At 39.8% G+C, this 16650-nt stretch overlaps 1 protein-coding gene across 7 annotated transcripts; it reads left to right on the top strand.

Moving 5' to 3' along the window:
- Window positions 1-656: 656 nt before the first annotated feature.
- Window positions 657-16172, top strand: NEPRO (nucleolus and neural progenitor protein). Of its 7 annotated transcripts, none has more exons than XM_027520116.1 (9): window positions 657-833; window positions 5031-5185; window positions 7561-7640; window positions 8011-8142; window positions 8844-8921; window positions 10110-10213; window positions 10709-10770; window positions 13158-13417; window positions 15543-16172. In XM_027520116.1, exons 1-9 carry the CDS (start codon window positions 731-733, stop codon window positions 15997-15999), a joined length of 1431 nt encoding a protein of 476 aa, XP_027375917.1. In that variant the 5' UTR covers window positions 657-730; the 3' UTR covers window positions 16000-16172. The 7 variants fall into 7 exon arrangements, with proteins under 7 accessions (XP_027375917.1, XP_027376078.1, XP_027375996.1 ...); XM_027520277.1 differs by having other exon boundaries at window positions 8844-8929; window positions 10110-10471; window positions 15543-15999; XM_027519889.1 differs by having other exon boundaries at window positions 664-833; window positions 5046-5185; window positions 10110-10471; window positions 15543-15999.
- Window positions 16173-16650: the final 478 nt, after the last annotated feature.

The following is a 16650-nucleotide window of genomic DNA, read 5'->3' as shown; positions in this document are numbered from 1 at the left end:
GCGCCTCAGAGTCCCATGGGGAAGCATAAACACAAGGATAAAGCCTCAACCCATTCGGGGATTCTGTTTGTGTAGTACTGGGATAGAGCGCCCCCAAAATCTCCCAGGTGATTCTGATACACTACCACGTGGATGTGAGAGTTGGACTGTGAAGAAAGCTGAGCGCTGAAGAAGTGATGCTTTTGAACTGTGGTGTTGGAGAAGACTCTTGAGAGTCCCTTGGACTGCAAGGAGATGCAACCAGTCCATCCTAAAGGAGATCAGTCCTGGGTGTTCATTGGAGGGACTGATGCTGAAGCTGAAACTCCAATATTTTGGCCACCTCATGCGAAGAGTTGACTCATTGGGAAAAAACCCCTGATGCTGGGAGGGACTGGGGTCAGGAGAAGGGAACGGGAGAGGATGAGATGGCTGGATGGCATCACTGACTCGATGGACGAGTTTGAGTCAACTCTGGGAGTTGGTGGACAGGGAGGCCTGGCGTGCTGCGATTCATGGGGTCGCAGAGTCGGAGACGACTGAGAGACTGAACTGAACTGAACCACGTATTTCAGGTTCACCATACTTAGTCCAGGGTTCCATGAAAGACTCCGCCCAGGGCCCCAGCCCCGCCCCCGCCCCACCCTTTGCCCTCTACCTCCCCGTGACGTCGGCTCATCTCCCCTCCTTCGGTCCCTCCACTTGGTCTGGCCTAGCTCCGCCCCTTCCACTCCCTCTCCTGCCTCCTAAGATGGCTACGCTGTTGCCGGGCCCGGAGCCGTGGAACCGGGTGAGGATCCCTAAGGCAGGGAGCCGCAGCGCAGTGACCGTACAGAACCCGGACACGGCGCTAGGTGAGTGAGGCGCCGCGCTAGGGGCGCAGGCTTTTCCGGAGGAGGCGTGGAGCCGGCGCACGTGCGCGCGGGGCGGGACTTCCGGAGCCCGCGGGACACTGGGAAGGGCCGAAGGGTGAGGGGCTGGGGAATTTGCGAATGAGGCTCATGGGGGCACCTGGCTTTACAGTTCTTCGCTGGATCCCCTGTGTCTATCGCAGGGCCTGGCAGGGGCACCGAAGGCTCGCGACCTAGCACCGCACCGAAATGGGGGAGAGGGGCGGACACAACTGGTGTCAGGGAAAAGTGCTGCCTGGGAACCCTGCGTTTCACTCAGCCACCAAGAGGCGTGGTTAGCCCTCTGTCTCTGCCGCGCTCTGCCCCTGAAGGGCTGCGGGTCGTCACTCAAGCACTCTGCAGTTAAGCCGCAATTTTCCTGAGTCCCCCGTTCCTTATCTGTAAAATGGAGTTAGTTTTCCCTACCTATCACCAGGTTTTTGGGAGGATCTAAATGATTTCATTTAGGAGAGCGTGCTCTATCAATGTTTGAATGGCACTGCGATTATTAGGTAGGTGGCGCTAGTGGGAAAGAACCCACCTTTCTTTAGGTGGAAGTATGAGGCACAGGTTTGATCCCTGGGTCGGGAAGATCCCCTGGAGGAGGGCATAGCAACCCACTCCAGTATTCTTGCTTGGAAAATCCCATGGACAGAGGAGCCTGGCAGGCCGCGGTCCATAGGGTCGCACGACTGAACTGACTTAGCACGCACACAGGTCAGTAAGAACTGGGTTGAGGGATTGAATCCTGGCTTTTCCCTCTGCTGGAGCTGGGGTGAGCAGTGGGGAATGTAACGTTTCTGGGCCTCGCTTATTTTCAATTGGGAATAACAATAGTACTTTATTCATAGAGCAGTTCTGAAAGAGTATTATAGAGTAACAGTATAAAGTATTATTAATATAAAGTAAAAGGAGTATTTGGAACAGTGCCTGATACAGTAAATAATGATCAGTTCAGTCCAGTCCAGTCGTTCAGTTGTGTCCGACTCTTTGCGACCCCATGGAATGCAGTAAGCCAGGCTTCCCTGTCCATCACCAATTTCCGGAGCTTACTCAAACTCATATCCATTGAGTCGGTGATGCCATCCAACCATCTCATCTTCTGTCCTCCCCTTCTCCTCCTGCCTTCAATCATTCTCAGTATTAGGGTGTTTTCAAATGAGTCAGTTCTTCGCATCAGATGACCAAAGTATTGGAGTTTCAGCTTCAGCATCAGTCCTTCCAATGAATATTCAGGATTGATTTCCTTTAGGATGGACTGGTTGGATCTCCTTGCAGATGATAGCTGTTATTAAGTATTTATAACATCACATTCCCCTCTCCAACCATCCATCCTGCCCCATTTACAGATTAACGTTACCCCTTCCTCTGTTCAGAAATACTTTTAACAGGATTCCTGTTAGGCATGGAAATTCACCAAGTCTCTCCCCACCCCCAGGGCAGCTCATTTCTGGCCTCAAATAGTTGGGATAGTAAGAAAGTTCTCTGTGTTGTGTAAAGTTTGCCTTTGTGTTACTGCCACTTAGGATGCTACTGCTACCCTTAAGAGGCATAGAGAACGCTATTAACTCTTAAATTCACAGCTTTTCAGACTAGGAGGCTGTTATCTTGTTTTGCTAAATAAGCACCCTGTGTTTAGTCAGATATAATTTCCAGTTGTTAGAGTGATTTCTCTTTTCTAAATATATTCTTAAAGTGGTATTAGAGAAGTATACAAAAGTGTCCCACCTTCAACATACTTAAAGTGGTTCAGTTCAGTTCAGTCACTCAGTTGTGTTCGACTCTTTGCGACCCCATGAACTGCAGCATGCCAGGCCTCCCTGCCCATCACAAACTCCTGGAGTTTACCCAAACTCATGTCCATGGAATCGGTGATGCCATCTAAACATCTCATTCTCTGTCGTCCCCTTCTCCTCATGCCTTCAATCTTTCCCAACATCAGGGTCTTTTCAAATGAGTCAGCTCTTCACATCAGGTGGCCAAAATATTGGAGTTTCAGCTTCAACACCAGTCCTTCCAATGAACACCCAGGACTGATTTCCTTCAGAATGGACTGGTTGGATCTCCTTGTAGTCCAAGGTACTCTCAAGAGTCTTCTTCAACACCACAGTTCAAAAGCATCAATTCTTCAGCGCTTAGCTTTCTTTATAGTCCAACTCTCACATCCATACATGACTACTGGAAAAACCATAGCCTTGACTAGACAGACCTTTGTTGACAAAGTAATGTCTCTACTTTTTATTATGCTAAGTTGGTCATAACTTTCCTTCCAAGGAGTAGGCGCCTTTTAATTTCATGGCTGCAATCACCATCTCTGGTGATTTTGGAGCCCAGAAAAATAAAGTCAGCCACTGTTTCCACTGTTTCCCCATCTATTTGCCATGAAGTGATGGGACCGGATGCCATGATCTTCGTTTTCTGAATGTTGAGCTTTAAGCCAACTTTTTCACTCTCCTCTTTCACTTTCATCAAGAGGCTCTTTAGTTCTTCTTCACTTTCTGCCATAAGGGTGGTGTCATCTGAATATCTGAGGTTATTGATATTTCTCCTGGAAATCTTGATTCCAGCTTGTTCTTCCTCCAGCCCAGTGTTTCTCATGATGTACTTCTGCATAAAAGTTAAATAAGTAGGGTGACAGTATACAGCCTTGATGTACTCCTTTTCCTATTTGGAACCAATGTGTTGTTCCATGTCCAGTTCTAACTGTTGCTTCCTGACCTGCATATAGGTTTCTCAAGAGGCAGGTCAGGTGGTGTGGTATTCCCATCTCTTTCAGAATTTTCCACAGTTTATTGTGATCCACACAGTCAAAGGCTTTGGCATAGTCAATAAAGCAGAAATAGATGTTTTTCTAGAACTCTCTTGCTTTTTCAGTGATCCAGTGAATGTTGGCATTTGATCTCTGGTTTCTCTGTCTTTTCTAAAACCAGCTTGAACATCTGGAAGTTCACGGTTCACGTATTGCTGAAGCCTGGCTTGGAGAATTTTGAGCATTACTTTACTAGCGTGTGAGATGAGTGCAACTGTGTGGTAGTTTGAGCATTCTTTGGCATTGCCTTTCTTTGGGATTAGAATGAAAACTGACCTTTTCCAGTCCTGTGGCCACTGCTGAGTTTTCCAAATTTGCTGGCATATTGAGTGCAAGACTTTCACAGCATCATCTTGTAGGATTTGAACTAGCTCAACTGGAATTCCATCACCTCCACTAGCTTTGTTTGTAGTGATACTTCCTAAGGCCCTCTTGACTTCACATTCCCAGATGTCTGGCTCTAGGTCAGTGATCACACCATCGTGATTATCTGGGTCATGAAGATCTTTTTTGTACAGCTTTTCTGTGTATTCTTGCCACCTTTTCTTAATATCTTCTGCTCCTATTAGGTCCATACCATTTCTGTCCTTTATTGAGCTCATCTTTGCATGAAATGTTCCCTTGGTATCTCGAATTTTCTTGAAGAGATCTCTAGTCTTTCCTGTTTATTGTTTTCCTCTATTTCTTTGCCCTGATCACTGAGGAAGGTTTCTTCTCTCTCCTTGCTATTCTTTGGAACTCTGCATTCAAATAGGTATATCTTTCCTTTTCTCCTTTACTTTTAGCTTTTCTTTTCACAGCTGTTTGTAAGGCCTCCTCAGACAGCCATTTTGCTTTTTTGCGTTTCTTTTCCATGGGGATGGTCTTGATCCTTGTCTCCTGTACAATGTCACGAACCTCCGTCAATAGTTCATCAGGCACTCTATAGTCCCTTATAAATTTCTCACTTCCACTGTATAATCATAAGGGATTTAAGTCATACCTGAATGGTCTAGTGGTTTTCCCCACTTTCTTAAAGTGTTTGGTGTACCCTAAATGACTCTGCAAAGTATTCATATGAAAGATTCTTAAAATCACAATAAAATGTGATATGATATACATTCTAGTTTAATAGATGTTTTCTTAATGATTTCATGGACTTGATATTATCTGTCACCATTTTCCTTCCTTCCTATGTCATTTCTTACATACTTAGAAATGTTTAATTATGTTCTCACAGGTGAAGCTGATTGTGGTGGTATTGATTTCTTTAAAACAGATAAGGAAAGTTGCTTCTTTCAGTGTATTTTTTGTATAATATACTTAATGTAGAAATGCATGTTAAGTCTTATTACTAAATATCTCTGCATTAGACCTTTGCATTGCAGCTATAATTAAAGAATGCTGTCGCATTACATTGTCACTGAAGAGCCGAACCTTAGATGCAGAGACAGATGTATTATGTGCAATCCTTTACAGCAATCACAACAGAATGGGCCGCCATAAGCCCCATTTGGCCCTCAGACAGGTAAGGAAAGAGCCCTGTATTTAAGAGAAAACATTTTTACTTGGTGAAGATGGAGATCACACTGCCACTTAACTTTTGTTATTTAAGGAAATTGAAGTAAATTACTTGTGATTTACTTGGGCTTTCCTGATAGCTCAGTTGGTAAAGAATCCACCTACAATGAAGGAGACCTTGGTTTGATTTCTGGGTTGGGAATATCTGCTGGAGAAGGGATAGGCTACCCACTCCAGTATTCTTGGACTTCCCCTGTGGCTCAGCTAGTAAAGTATCTGCCTGCAATGCGGGAGACCGGGGTTCGATACCTGGGTTGGGAAGAAACCCTGGAGAAAAGAAAGGGTACCCACTCCAGTATTCTCACCTGGAGAATTCCGTGGACTGTCCATGGGGTTGCAAAGAATTGGACACAACTGAGTGACTTTCACTTCACTTTCACTTGTGATTTTTAAGTGTTAAGCCCACAATCATGTGAGCTTTCATTTTTTTTCCCTGAAAGCATTTCAAAAAACAGTCTGTATTAGAAAAGAACTATGTTTGATTCTTTCCCAGTCTTGTTTCTAGTAGGTAGATAATTATGAAAAATTTTAATTATATACAATCTAGAACAAATTACCACGCCTTTGTTTACTTTAAAGATGGAGTGATTTGATCAAAACAAAGTGTTGGATCAAGAAACAATTTTCCTGAGCATAATCAAAATCCCCAAATCATAAAAAGAACAAAGTTGCAATTTATTTATTGTGGTGGTAAATAATCTAATTGGGAATATATTAAATGAGTATATAACAAGTTGTGTAAAGTGTTTTGTGTATCTTTTGAAGTTTAAGACAAAATTGGGTCCTTCTAGCTCAGGGATTACATACACAGAATAGAGCCTTCCAAGTTAAGTTCCATATATGCTCATTTATTTGCTCATTCATTTTATTAATTCTCCAAGTATTTTTGAAACTTTCTATGTGCCAGGCACTGTGCTTTGTGCTAGGTGTATGGCATAATCTCCAACCTTAAACAGATTCATTTTCTTTGGTAAAGTTTTCCACTCACATTACTTAAAGCAAAAAAGATGATTTCTTTACCAAAGAAAGATTTGCGATTATGGTTTTTCCTAAGTTTTCTTCTCTGGAGCAGGTTTTATCTCCTTCTGAGTCTTTAACTCCAAAACCAAACCTGTTATCTCAGATTGAATATACGTATTTCTCCTCCGGGCTTCCAGGTTGTCAATAAGTATAGTCAGAAAAATTTGGTGTTCTCTCTGCTCTCCCATCAGGTTAACTGATCAATTAACACCTTCTCCGCATCTAGTCCCTTTTAGTTCTGGCTAAACTAAATTTTGAAACCTTGTCAATTTTTTGTTGTGTTGTAATTCTGACTGATCTTTCCTCCTTCAGTCTTTCCTCTACTGTGGCATGTTCACGTGTACCAAATCCTGGTTAATCATCCTAAAACACAGCTTAATTTTTAATGGTTCTCCATTGTCCCCTGAATAAAGAGCAGGGGACTTAGCAGATCCTTCCTGATCTGGCCTCTTCAGTTTTCTTAGCTCAGGCTTCTCTGTGGTCTTCATCATCATATATATTGTATTACAAGCAGCCTGAACTCTTTGTGAGTCTTCCTACTCACCACATTGGTTCCCTCCTCTGAGCCTTTGCTTACCTGGTTCTGTATGTTTATAATGCCCAAGCCCTCCATCACTTGATCCTCATGTCTGCAGCACTTATGGACAGTAAAATTTAGTACTTAACAATTTACTGTCTTGTTTTAATAGTTTCACTATTAGAAATCATGTTACTTCAGAAAAGTTTATTAATACAATCTTGAGAATAATCTTACATTTACTTTGGTCCTCTTTATAGCACCAAGCACACACTGGCATATAGTAAGAAAGAAAGAAAGAAAGAGAGAGAGGGAAGTTGCTCAATTGTGTGCAACTCTTTGCGACCCCATGGACTATAGCCCGCCAGGCTCCTTCATCTATGGGATTCTCCAGGCAAGAGTACTGGAGTGGGTTGCCATTTCCTTCTCCAGGGGATCTTCCCGACCCAGGGATCGAACCTGGGTCTCCTGCATTGTAGGCAGTCGTTTTACCATCTGAGCCACCAGGGAAATCCAGTCACTGGTCATAACCTGATCTGAGAAATTTATTTGGCTGCATAAATTTCAAATTTTTAACCAGAAGCAACTGCTTTGGGCTACCGGTTTCTTTACCCTAAAATATGGCATTCTTTGTATTTCTATACTTTGTATTCTGTGTATTTCTATACTTTGTATTCAGTGTATTACTGTACTTTGAAATTTTGAATTTGTTTTCATGTTCACATCAGTGGCTTTGCCTCTGTTACACATAAACATGTGAATTTGAGCTGGTCTTCCCCTTTCAGGTTGAACAGTGTTTAAAACGTTTGAAAAACATGAATTTGGAAGGTTCAATTCAAGATCTCTCAGAGTCATTTTCTTCTAAGTAAGTAGTCTAGTTGCTTTGTAATGGGCTTTGTGGTGGGCTGGAAACCCGGTGTCTTACTGTAACCTCGCTTTAGACTTCCTTCATTATTGTTTGAATATAACCAATTATACCTTAGCTGTACAAATTTTATTTTAATAAAGGGCCCCTGGTATCTGTGGTAACCTCCCTCTGTTGGCTTGTGGGAAGGAACAGTGTGACACTGAAACCTGGGTGATGATAAACTATTTTGAAACATAAGTGTCAGTTAACTTCAGTGAGTCATTATTAAACATAACTACCTCAATTGAGCTTAAAGCAATTCTGTACTTATTATATAAGTGTTTTATATTTAAGAATGAAAGTAACATACTTTTCTATTTTTGTCAAGTGAAAATCAGCCTATAAATACCAAAGCATGTGTCATCCCCAGCCAACCAGTGGTAGAACTGGTGTTGATGAAGATTCTGGGGGCCTGCAAGTTGCTGCTTCGCCTGTTGGACTGTTGCTGCAAGACATTTCTGTATCCTTGAATCATCTAAAAAACGTTTTTCTGAACTTCAGTTGTTTGGATGTATTTAATGGGCTTCTCAGGTGGCTCAGTGGTAAGGAATCCACTTGCTAATGAAGGAGCCACAGGAGATGCAGGTTTGATCCCTAGGTCAGGAAGACCCCTGGAGGAGGAAGTGGCAACCCACTCCAGTATTCTTGCCTGGGAAATCCCATGGACAAAGGAGCCTGTTGGGTTACAGTCCACGGGGTTGCAGAGTCAGACATGACTAAGCATGCATGCAGGGATGAATTTAATAGTATTTCTGTTTGAAAGCTAGGGAGTATGTAGTTTTTCATATTTTCAAAGTAGGAGTTATAATATATGCAAATTCTTAAAATTTTGCTCTTTGGTCTTCTCTTCCTGAGAAGTGCCTGAAATAGCCATTGCCAGGGATTTCTACCTCTATTTAATATGTATTATCCTAAAGGCATTGACAGTTAGAAATTATTAATCTTAAAAGCTAATCCTTAGAAACCAAGTTTATTAATGAAGTCTCTAGCAGAGTGTATATTACTTTTTTTTAAAGCTTCAATGACTTAAGTAGAACATGTTTTAAGGCTTTAACTCCTTCAAGAAAACTCTGCATTCTGTGTTTTTTTTCCCCATAAATGTAACACAACAAAACATAAATTCCTTTGATTCTGTTTCCCAACTTTAACTTGATTCTTCAGCTTGACTGTGAAACATCTAGGTTTGCAAGAATTCATTATTTTAAACCTTGTGATGGTTGGGCTCGTGAGCAGGTTATGGTATGTATGTATGTACCTTTGAAATCCTTCATTTCTTTCTCATTTCTCTAACTCAGACTAGGTTTCTTATTAGTAGTCTTCATATTTGCTTTTCCATGGGATGTTGAAAGTGCAGAAATTCTGTTTTTTCATTTGATCAGAGTTTATTTGGGATGGATTGGGAAGCTAAGTGTTGATAGTTATGTCAAAAGACTAGGCTTTGAATCTGAATCCATGAGATCACTTCCACATTAAACTAAACAAATGAATTCCTAGGATTAGCAGCTGGAATTAAAAAAAAAAAAAAAGGTTCCTCTAATCATTCAGCTGAGCCATTTAAAATGAAGGTGTTCCTGGGCAGTCTGTATCATTCATTTGTTTCTGCCACTAGATTTCTAATACTTAACGGCAATGACCTTCCTTATGTTTTCTAAATTCCTTTCTTCTACATGAACCACTACTGCTTTTTGAGCCATAGCTATTGACGTAAAGAACACTGGTAATACTAGTTGCAAACCAAAGAGAATTTCCCTTGCATCTCACAATATATATTATGGAGCTTATCTGATGGATAATCAGATTCAAAATCTGCCCATTTGTGATTAGCTATAATTTGAATGGAAACAAAAAAAGAAAAAATTCTTTCTAATCCTTAATTTTCTATCTTAATCTGGGTATCTCAAGTACTATTTTCAGTCATCCTGTTTTTTATTCTGCTTGTTTTTAGAGCTAACAATGTTAGAACTACTTATCATATGTTAGTATGGTTATCATGTTAGTAATGTTAGAATTACTAATCAATGTCAAACTGTATTATTCTTCCCTACAATGAAAATAGCTTTGATTTTTTAATTTTAATAATACATGCTTATTTGAAGAAACTTTTAAAAATAGAAAAAATTCAAAGAACCTGAAATTTGCCTAAAATCTTATCCTCTAGATAAAACCACAGTTAAGATTTTGGTGCACATCCTTTGAAATATCTCTCCATGTAGTACTGTATTTGGTTTTATATAACATTTTGTACTTGGATTTTTCTATATAAGCTGGACTAAATCTAGCTCTTTGCAAGTATCCACTGTAGCATTTTTTTTTTTTTAATCTATAGTGGCAGACTGATAAGTGTTATTTTCAGCTTTGAATCTGTTATTACATAATCTGCAAATTACAATTACTGACTAATTCATGAGCTCCTACTTCTTTCCCTAGGGTTCTGTATAAAGATGTTTTAAAAAGGCTGGTTTCCTTATATGAACCATTGTTTGGATTACTTCAAGAGGTCTCCAGGATTCAACCATTGCCTTACTTCAAAGGTTTTACCTTTCCTTCTGATATTGTTGAATTTTTAGGAGAGCCCTATTTTGAAGTCTTTAAGAAAAAAATGCCTACAGCTTTTGTAGCTAAAGGAGTAACTAAACTGCTAAATAAACTATTTTTAACAAAAGAGCAATCACAGAGGTCAGGTGAAGAAACTTTACTTAGAATTTCTGAAAAAGCTAAACAAATGAAGATCAATATACAGAATAACATGGATCTTGGACAACCAGTAAAGAGTAAGAAAATCTTAAAAGGTAATTTGCTTTGATATGGCTCATACTGTTAAACTCTCTTAATTTTAACTCACATTATCTTTAGAGAAGTATGGTATTAATAATGTGTTTTCTAAGCTTGAGCATGTTAAGTTATTTCTTTCTGTTGTAGCTTCATAGTTCTTTGCTTGCTTAACTCCCTTTGTTGTCATGTACTTAAGAATTTGTTGATTTGAAAATAGTATGCCTAATTTTTTTATCTGTGATCTATCTCCACAGAAAAGTCATCAGAATTTGATGTGAGAGCTTTCTGCAAACAGCTGAAACAAAAAGCTATTCAGGTTTGTCTGGCTTATTTTAATATAGCTTATGATTTTTGCTAAGTGTAGATGCCACTTACCAAGGACAGAGGCTGAATCTTCTGGTTTTGTCCTCGGCTCTAGGCATAGTGCCATCTTAGTTCTCAGTCTGCTTCTGAATGAGTAGAGGCATTTCCAAGGGATCTGAGTGCATCTAGTTAATTCAGTTAATAGAATGCCTTCAGAAACATTTTACTAAGGGTTTTGCTAGAATTTTAAAATGATCCTAGGATCCACCATAGGAGTGGATTATACTGCAGCTTAAGAATATGGGCTTCGAAGTCAGACAGATGGTTTGCGTCCTGGTTTGTAGTAATTTGTGACCTTATGTAAGTTTCTTGACCTGTCCATACCTCCATTTTCTACAAACAGTATGCACTTCGTAGGGCTGTGCCAGTTTTAGTACATATGAAGTATTGGGCACAGAGTCTCAAGTGTGGTAAGCACTTACTTGATGTTAGATGTTAGGTACTTCCATCGTCACTACCATCATCTTTTATCATGAGGCTTCTATTTCTTTCTATCAGCGTTAGAGCTGTCAGTGTTGACCTCTCCTCAGCCAGTGTCTGTAAACTCTGTGTGTTCTGGATCTGACACGGATAAGAAGTTCTTTTACTCTCTCTCTTTTCAAAGTTGTTTTCTTCATGGGCTTTCTCCCATTCTATTCAAAAGTTCTTTTCTAACAAGTCAGTACTTTCTTGAAGGTTTACAAGGATTCCAGCTTGCATTTATATTTTGTCCAGTTTACAAGTTCTGGAAGAAGATGTCATCATCACCATAATACTTATACTGCATTTACTCTTTGCCAGGCATTGTTCAGAACTCTTTATATGTGTAAATTCTTATAATCCTTGCAAAAGTCCTATGAGGTAGGTGCTGTTCTTCCTATGTTTCAGATGAGAAAATTAAGGCAAAGAAAGGACAAGAAATTTGTCCAGGCCAGATAGCAAATATGGGGCAGAACTGGGATTTGAACCAGGCAGTTTGGTTTCAGTCTTTGTCATTTAATATTATTTGTTGTTGTTCAGTCGCTAAGTTGTGTCCGACTCTCTGCAACTCCATGGGCTGCAGCACACCAGGCCTCTCCGTCCTAAACTATCTCCTGGAGTTTATCATTACACCAGTCTCCAAATAGTTTTATCAGCTCTCTCAATAACTGTAGCTCTGTGGCTCCTGAAACTTTCTGCAGTCCATCACTTGTTCCTATGTGAGCTGGTTCCAGCATCCCTCTTATTTATGACCAATCACTATTTTATTTTTAGCATTTAGCACCAATATGCTTAGGGTGTTTTTAGGTCAAACTTTTATGGATCACCAACACAAAGATTGATAGGTCTCTACCTTCTACTACTATTACTTGTTCTTCTCGAGAATGAGAAATTTGCAAGAAACTAAGTTTTGAACAGAAGATGGAAGCAGACCTAGTAGGTGGCATATTTCAGTAAACAGTAGTAGTTGATAAAATGCAAACTTGACTTCATACAGAAAAATGAAGTTGAAGAGACAGAGGTGCCACATCAAAAGATGGTTGAATTGGAATTGGAAATATTGCTCAGTTAAGCATTTTTAACATACATTCAGCAGTCATCTGCATTTCCACATTTATCAATAACATTTATGACCCTTCCTTGAGGAGGTGATGAAAAACAAGCTGTGGTAGTCCAGCATTAGAGGAAAAGGGCTTTTCAGTGATTTTGTCTCCCACCAGTTAGACTTTGATCCATACTTAATTATGTGGAGTTTTATTCTTATGTGTAGGTTAAATGGGCTTCCCTGGTGGCCCAGTGGTTGAGAATCCACCTGCCAGTGCAGGAGAGGCAGGATGGATCCGTGGTTGGGGAAGATCCATGGAGAAGGAAATGGCCATTCCGGTCTTCTTGCCTGGGAAATCCCATGGACAGAGGAGCCCAGCGGGCTGTAGTCCATGGGGTCACAAACAGTCAGACATGACAGAGAGACTAAACAACAGCAACACAGGTTAAATAAATATGTATGTAAATATTTATATTGTTACTTGTGTACAACTGAATTTAGCTATAGATGGGATCAGTTGTAGCACAGAGGGGGATAAATTGTATTAGTATCAGTGAATAAAAATTTTTTTAAGCAAAAGGAAAGGAATTCCCTGGCAGTCTAGTTATTAGGACTCTATTTCCACTGCAAGGGGGCACCATTCTGATCCCCAATGCCAGGTGGCACAGTCAAAAAAATTTAAAAAGACAAATAGAAAGCATAGGGAACTGGAAAAAACTTTTTCCTTCTTTTAAAAAGATGTATTTTCAAATGTTGATAGTGTGTGAGTCAACTTCTCTCTCTCGTTATATGTCTGTAACAGATCCAATAATTTTCCTCATCATTCCATATTTCAGGAGAAGAGCTTTGAGTTTAAATATTCTCCATCCAAACTAAAGGCAACCAAACATTCTTCTCAGAAAGCAATAGGAACTCCCTGTGTAAAAAGTCTTGTGCAAAGATTCCGAGAGGCTGAGAGTTTCACACAACTTTCTGAAGAAATCCAAATGGCAATTCTGTGGTGTAGAAGCAAAAAACTGAAGGCTCAGACTGCCTTTCTGGGTAACAAACTTCTTAAAAGTAACCGGCTTAAACATGTGGAAGCTCAAGGCTCTAGGTAGGTATAGTATAAAAATTATATTCCTTTACTTCTTCTGTTATCTTTCAAGGCAAAAGTATATATATTCAGCCTTTTTAATGTCCAGTACCCTGGGGACTAAAATTGGGGTATATACTCAAAGTGCAGTTTTGTTAGCTATTTTTATTGGGCAGAGCTAAATATATATATCATTGGGAGGAAGTAAATTTGGTCAATTGGATTTACTCTTCACCATTCCATCCTTTTATTCAAAAAGTATCAGGTGTGTCTGTGGTATGCTAACCTGCAGATACAACTATGTGTAAGACAGATTTAATCTTCATGGAGTTCTGCCTCTGGTAGGAGAGATGGCCTGTCTGCCCGCAGCTTCAGTGGGATGAGGGTGTGAGAGCAGAAGATGCTTCCTCCTACAAGGCCACACATCAGAGTCAGCGTCAAGTAATTTCCATGCACAGGAGCTAGACTCTCCATGTACCGCTTCATCCTTTTGTGGTGCTTACATTCACAGCACTGCTTAAGGATGGTTATCTTTGTGAGCCAATATTGCTTGAAACAATACATGAAGTTAGATATTTTAGGGCTTTATGTTTTTACTGAACAAATAATAGATGCCTGTGGTAACAATTTGAGACACAAAGGGCCATAAAGGTCCTCATTCCCCCTTGACGGGCGATCACTGACCACTTTTTGCGTATCCTTCAAGAAACACTCTGTGCATCCACCATAATTTCTTACTATATTTATGGACATGTATCTATTCAGGGCTTTATAATGGTTTCCATGGATGTCACTTGGTCACACCTTCTTAAATTTTAAAAATTTATGGAAAGACAATACCTGTTTTAGTAAAAAATATGATATATACTGAAGGTTTTATAGCAGGTTTTGACTGAAAGCTGTGGGAGAAGTTAAGAATTTTTACATTACACTCTAGAGTGGAAGCTCAGCCTAAAATGGAGCTGTTCTGTTCAAGATTCTGTTTAAACTCAGGGGTAGATGAGGCAGAGATGCTAATTAAAAGTTAATCCAGAGGGTAACAAACTGGTGGTTATTTGATTAAGCCATTATTCTGCACCCCACAAAAATGCAGTGCTCTTTCATTCTGCCCTGTTTTGATGTTTTAGTAACACGTTATATTTGTACCACATTTTAAGTGTACTTAATGTCCACAATAACTGTGACACAGGTGGTGGTATTCACATTTTATAGATGAGTTAATAAGAGGATTTTACTTAGGGAATTAGAGCTGGAGATCTTGAACTCAGTGCAGATCCTCTGATTCTTCTGTTTTTTCATCTATTTCCATTTCAGTTGGGAAGTCCACCTACCCTCTCCTCACTTAAAAATTACCACTTACAGTAAGACAAAATTGGTTTGGAAACAGAGATCATGGATTACTTCGTTAAAATGGGATTCCTCAAAGTTCCATGTTGGTTTAAAAAGGAAGAGGGTACAGGGGGAGGTACAGACTCATGCTAATCGTTTGCATTCTGACCATCACAGTGAGGCAGTTAGCAGGGCACCAGTGCGCCTTGTGGCAGGGTATCCTACTCAGAAGCAAAGTACCTAACAACCAGCCATTTGAGTTTGGAATCCCCAGATTTGAAGATAATATGAATGCTGTCGTTTTGCCTATGCCGGCATCCCTGTCTTCTCATTTTACATAAACTCCCTCTTCACTTTGATTCCTTTTTCCTTGTTCATTTTCTGTTACTATATTGAATATGAAGTTGTTACTCCAGAAATGGGGTGATGCATCCTAGTAACTTTTCTATTTGTAATTCATTTTTTCCCCAGTTCCAATCCTATTACATTGTGAATAGGTTAGCAATTATCAGGAAGTAGCTCTGGCACTGAAATATGGCAGTATCTCACCATTCAGCTGCCTTGCTAGTTGTAGGAACTACTTTACTGTGGAAGTGTAGCGGGGACACATTTGCTCACAGTCTAAATCAGAGGGAAGCTGTGCTCTGAAAACGCAGACTGGATATGAAGCTCCTATTTCCATGTTTTTCCTTATGATTCTGGAAATTGTACGGAGGCATAGGACATATATTTTAGTTGGAAATTGGTAAAAAGGAGACAAAATTTTTGAGAATGTTTTTATGCATCTTAACAATCTAATTTCTTCTGTCCTTTAAAGTTTGCCAAAGAAGCTACAGTGCATAAAAACATCTATTTGCAACTGCCTTCTTCACGGCTTAGGTATGAAAACTTCAAAGCATCATCTGAGACAAAGAAGATCACAGAATAAATTTTCACTGAAAGGAAGGAAACAGAGAAAGTTGCAGTCGACTCTTATAAAGGAAATCCAGCAGCCCCCTCAAGGGACTCAGAGTGCTACGGATGTCATTAAAGGGAGACTCTCAGATTCTACTGTTCGTAGGACTGATCTGTACCCTAACAATAAGCAAGTGAATAGGAGAGTTTCAAATCCTGTCATACAAACTAAGGAGACACAAACTCATGAAAAGCTTACAGAAAGCAATGAAAATAAGACGGATTCTTGGACAGTGATGCAAGGAAATAAACATAATACATCAGGAAGCACTAAGGAGACAGATGACATTGATGATATTTTTGCTTTAATGGGAGTTTAGAGGCTCATATGTGAAACTTTTAACCAGTTGCTCCAGTGTTCTGCTGCTTTAAGTAGAACAGCTGAGATGTGGAAAGATCTGAAGTACCACTTGGACTCAGAGGAGCTGCTTTAGTACAGCACTGTACAGCAGTTCATTTTAGTTCAATAAACGCTTACCATAGCTTTGTGTCATTTAATCGACAAATATATGACTATTAGTCAAGTTTTTACTTAAGACCTGAGTAAATTAGGTTTGTAAAACTTACATTGTGCCTTAGGTAAATGGGATGCAGGGGTGGGAATCACCTAGAAGGTCACTTTGACCTTAATGGCTCCACTGTAGCTAAGTGCTCTTCTGAACACCAAGGTTCGTAGCTTTTAACAGCTGTACTGCCTGTCTTCTGTATGTTAGAACTGATCATCAGTTTTGCCACTAAGTGTATTAGCAGGCAATGGTTACAACCATTATTTCATTTGTTAACCTTATCTCATAGGAGGGCATATTAAAATGCTTTTGGAATTATCCAAAAGTTTGTTGGGGACCTTGTTTATTAGGGTGCTAATTGATTGATTCCAAATATAAATTTTTTTCCAGAAAGGATATAGAGTGATTGATAGTTATACACAAAGTAGAACTAGTTGAGAAAGTTAAAAAACTAAGGAAACACAA

This window comes from Bos indicus x Bos taurus, chromosome 1, assembly GCF_003369695.1.
Source record: "Bos indicus x Bos taurus breed Angus x Brahman F1 hybrid chromosome 1, Bos_hybrid_MaternalHap_v2.0, whole genome shotgun sequence".
Lineage (NCBI taxonomy): Eukaryota > Metazoa > Chordata > Mammalia > Artiodactyla > Bovidae > Bos > Bos indicus x Bos taurus.
The sequence above is the reverse complement of the archived record's forward strand: the minus strand, read 5'-3'. Positions and strand labels throughout refer to the sequence as shown.

Coding starts and splice junctions, on each gene's coding strand:
- NEPRO (XM_027519874.1), top strand. CDS start 731: ATGGCTACGCTGTTGCCGGGCCCGGAGCCGTGGAACCGGGTGAGGATC. Junction 834..5,030: donor GAACCCGGACACGGCGCTAG/GTGAGTGAGGCG, acceptor TCTCTGCATTAG/ACCTTTGCATTGCAGCTATA. Junction 5,186..7,560: donor CCCATTTGGCCCTCAGACAG/GTAAGGAAAGAG, acceptor TTCCCCTTTCAG/GTTGAACAGTGTTTAAAACG.